Consider the following 3,856-nt stretch of genomic DNA (forward strand, 5'->3'; position numbering starts at 1 on the left):
GAGACAACAATTTGATGAGGTATTTAATTAACTTCTCCATTTTTTAAAAACCTCGCTCCCTTTATTTATATTTTGTCTGTATTTATAAAAAAACATGCTAATTTTGTGTAGGGGATAAAAAGACGATAAGCCTAAGTCCCGGTCTTTACCGCTACTACTACTACCTCATCATTGAAAGTTAGGAGTTTAAACGACAGACAATATAAAGGGAAGGATTACATGGGATATGTAAGAACGGTGACGATGAGGAAAGCGCATGAGGAGGTGGCCATCGCATAGCCACCGAGCAATTGATAGTTATTCCGCTCGAGGAGGATATTCTAGGGGTTGAGCGCCAAGCACATCTATCATGGGATATGCTAGCCGTATGGGGTGGCCTAGACAGATTGATATCCAACACGTATTTGTTTGGATGAAGTAAGTTTCTTAATAAATAATTTCATATTCTAATATTCGTTCTGACTACTAGATAGTGTTTTAAATACCGGAATTAATACCGTAATAATGTATGATATTGAAATTGAGAGTGATCCCCGAGAAGAATATTCCATCTGATCAATACGGATTCTTGTGCCCCTTTATTTTATCTTTATTTATTTGGATTTTCGTTCCAAGAACGGGTAGATTATATTGCTCAAGAATTGGCGACAACCAAGAAGCGATTTTTGGCGCTTATAATGAAAAAGGGTAATAAACAAATTAATATTACGTTTCCCCTACAATTGCATTTTCATAACTAATATATGTACTTGTTAATAATGATGATGTCTCTTGATGTAGGACTCATTGGGTGCTAGCGGCCATCATGCCGACAAGGAATAAAGTTTTACGGTTGGACTCTTTACATCATCAACCAAGCGAGACTTTTAAGCGCTTGATTAATATGTAAGTTTATAATACTGATTTATTTATAATAACATTAAGTTTCAATTTTTATTTATAGAAAAAAGCTCATTTTTGACCCTAAAAAAATGAGTTTACGCCTCCTTTTTTATTTTAAAAAAAAGGGCCTTTGAGAAGAAAAGCGCAAACGAGCGGGATCAACCCACGAAAGATTCGATGTTGGCCCCGATTTTATTACGATAACGAGGGGTACGTGCTCAAATACAATAACATTAAGTGCAAAATATGTGTTTAATACTAATACAATACCTAAAGTTCAAGATTCGATGTGAGCTTTCTCTCGTCTGTTTGTTTTTATGTAATAATAGGCCCTCGCCACCACGGATAGCATACAATGTGGATACTACGCTTGTCGGTTCATGTTGGAGATTATTAGGCGAAGATATATCATTATTCCAGAAAAGGTTAGTAATTTAATAATGTGTTTATTACTTTTTTTTAAATTAGAGCTAATGTTGTCTTGCTTGCTGCTATATATACCATGATGTTGCTAATGTTGTCTTGCTTGCCGCTATATATACCATAATGTATTCTCTTTGTTTTTTCCGCAGTATGCAATCAACCCGTCTCATGATTGAGCAAGTACTCAAGTATAGATATAGACGAGGTAAGAGACATGTGGGGCAACTACGTCTTAGAATATAGAAATGCATGATACTCAGAGTTTAGATCAACTTATTAGTAAATTTTTTGTTGAAGTTAGGGAATGATTAGTTCATGTAAATTCAACTCCTTGTAAGTATATATATATATATATATATATATATATATATATATATATATATATATATATATATATATATATATATATATATATATATATATGATCTTCTTGTTGTGGTTGAATTGAATCTATTGAGTTCGATGAACCCATTTGTGATTTATCTTTGGTCTTTGGTATATGGTGTCTTGATATATGCAGGTTTTTGAATGGCATGAAACAAATTTAATTTTTCAAAACATTAGGAGTTCGTAATAAAAACGGTTACTAAAAAAAACCGTTGTGAAGACCTTTCACAACGGTTAATAAAAAAAACACCGTTGTGAATGACTTTCACAAATACCCACGCATAATATTCAACAACAGGTTTTAAACGAAGAACCGTTGTTAAAAGTCTTCACATTTTGAAGGTAAAGTTACAACAACGGTTTGCTTCAACTAAGAACCGTTGTTACTAACAATTTCAACAACGGGTATGTAGCATAAACCCGTTGTCAAAAGACTTCACAATTTTGGAGAGAAAGTTACAACAACGGTTATACATACGACAATCGTTGTTATATTATTCCCTCCAAATTTTTGAAACACTTTCCACAACGGAGAACACCCAACAACAACGGCTTTTAACCGTGGTGAATACTTTAGACAACGGTTTCATTAAATAACCAAACCGTTGTAAATACCTTCTACAACGGCCGCTTTAACAACGTCCGCTTTTTATTTTTACAACGGTTTTTACCCGTTGTTATAGCCTGTATCTGTAGTAGCGGTGTGTTCGGTGTGGGGATTGTGAGAAGACTTGCTTACATGTTGTATGTGGATGTGGATGGGTCGGTGGTGTTTGGGAGGGGTTGGAAGTTGAGGTGCCGTCATGTTCAGGGTTTGCGAGGGTTCGGGACTGGGTTGAAGTTGCTTTGAAGGAGCTGGACACATAAGAGCAGGTGATATTCATGAATGGTTGTTGGGCTATTTGGGAGAGGAGAAATAAGGCGATTTTTGAGGATGGGGAATGGAGGGCGGATCTTGTTGTAAGACGGGTGAGGGATTTGGTATGTGAGATGGCAGGGAGGGGGAGTTTGGATATGGCAAGGGAGGTTCGAGGGGTAGTGGAGGATGAAGGTGGTTGGCGGAGGCCGGGAGGTGGGGTGCCAAAAGTGAATGTGGATGCAGCAGTTATGGACGGTGTGGGTGTGGGTGTGGGGTTGGATGCTGTATGTCGAAATGACAGGGGGGAGGTTGTGTGGTGTGGCGTGGAGCAAGGGACGTTAGTAATGGACCCAGAAGAAGAGGAAGCAACTGCTATCTTGTATGGTCTCAAAGAGGCACGTCGGATGAATAATCATAGAGTTATCCTGGAAGGTGATTGCTTGAATGTTATCCAAGATCTACAGCAGAAAAGGAAGAGGCGCAATAGTATTTTTTTAATTTACAATGACATTTATGTTTTATGTAATTCTTTTGACAATGTTACGTTTAATTGGTCGCGTAGGAATTCTAATAAGGTCGCTCATGAGCTCGCTCATCTGAGACCATAGTCAATAGGATCTCGTAGGTGGTTGGTGTCTGTTCCGTTGGATATTTCTGATGTAGTTCGTGCTGATTCTGATAATATTATAATTTAAGCCCTTGAGGGTTTAATTCAAAATAAATAAATAATAATAAACCCGTGTATTACTAAATATGACCCTCACGTGTGGTGTGTTTGAGTGGCAAAAGCGACCCGACCCGACCGAAATTGATTAGTTAAAACCCGAAAAGTCGGTGAACCGAAATCAAACCGAACTGAACTTGATAACAGCCTTGTTTTTTCTAACCCGAACCCAACATGTGACTCGATATTGAGTAAAACCGATGGAAGGCCCGAGTAATAATGGTCTAAATATGACCAAATTGACCTTCATATTTGTTGTTTTCACTTAAAACTATAATTAATACACTTATACATTTTTAAACACATCAAAAACTAAATACATAAGTTCAAATTTTTACGATGATAACCGATGTGTGAGTCTAGTGGAATTCCAGGGTAACCTCAAAGCCTCCTAAGGAGGAATTGCGAGGTCCTGGGTTCGATTCCCTAGATGAACACTTTCCTAGGGACCTGACGCCCGGAGAGGGAATAATCCCGCGGGAAAGAACTCACATGGTACGGGCGCCTAGCGGTGGTGGGGTCCTCGTATCCGGGAGGATCCAACCTCCTCGTCATCAAAAAAAAAAAAAAAAAAAAAAAAA

The 3,856-nt window shown here is 37.8% G+C and overlaps 1 protein-coding gene across 1 annotated transcript; it reads left to right on the top strand.

Moving 5' to 3' along the window:
- The first annotated feature begins 2,574 nt into the window (after positions 1-2,574).
- Positions 2,575-3,159, top strand: LOC141587860 (uncharacterized). The gene has a single exon (XM_074409328.1). It carries the CDS (start codon positions 2,575-2,577, stop codon positions 3,157-3,159), a length of 585 nt encoding a protein of 194 aa, XP_074265429.1.
- Positions 3,160-3,856: the final 697 nt, after the last annotated feature.

Source organism: Silene latifolia, chromosome 6 (assembly GCF_048544455.1).
Source record: "Silene latifolia isolate original U9 population chromosome 6, ASM4854445v1, whole genome shotgun sequence".
Taxonomy (NCBI): domain Eukaryota; kingdom Viridiplantae; phylum Streptophyta; class Magnoliopsida; order Caryophyllales; family Caryophyllaceae; genus Silene; species Silene latifolia.

Excerpts from the sequence above, each read along its gene's own strand:
- LOC141587860 (XM_074409328.1), top strand. The coding sequence starts at position 2,575 with ATGAATGGTTGTTGGGCTATTTGGGAGAGGAGAAATAAGGCGATTTTT.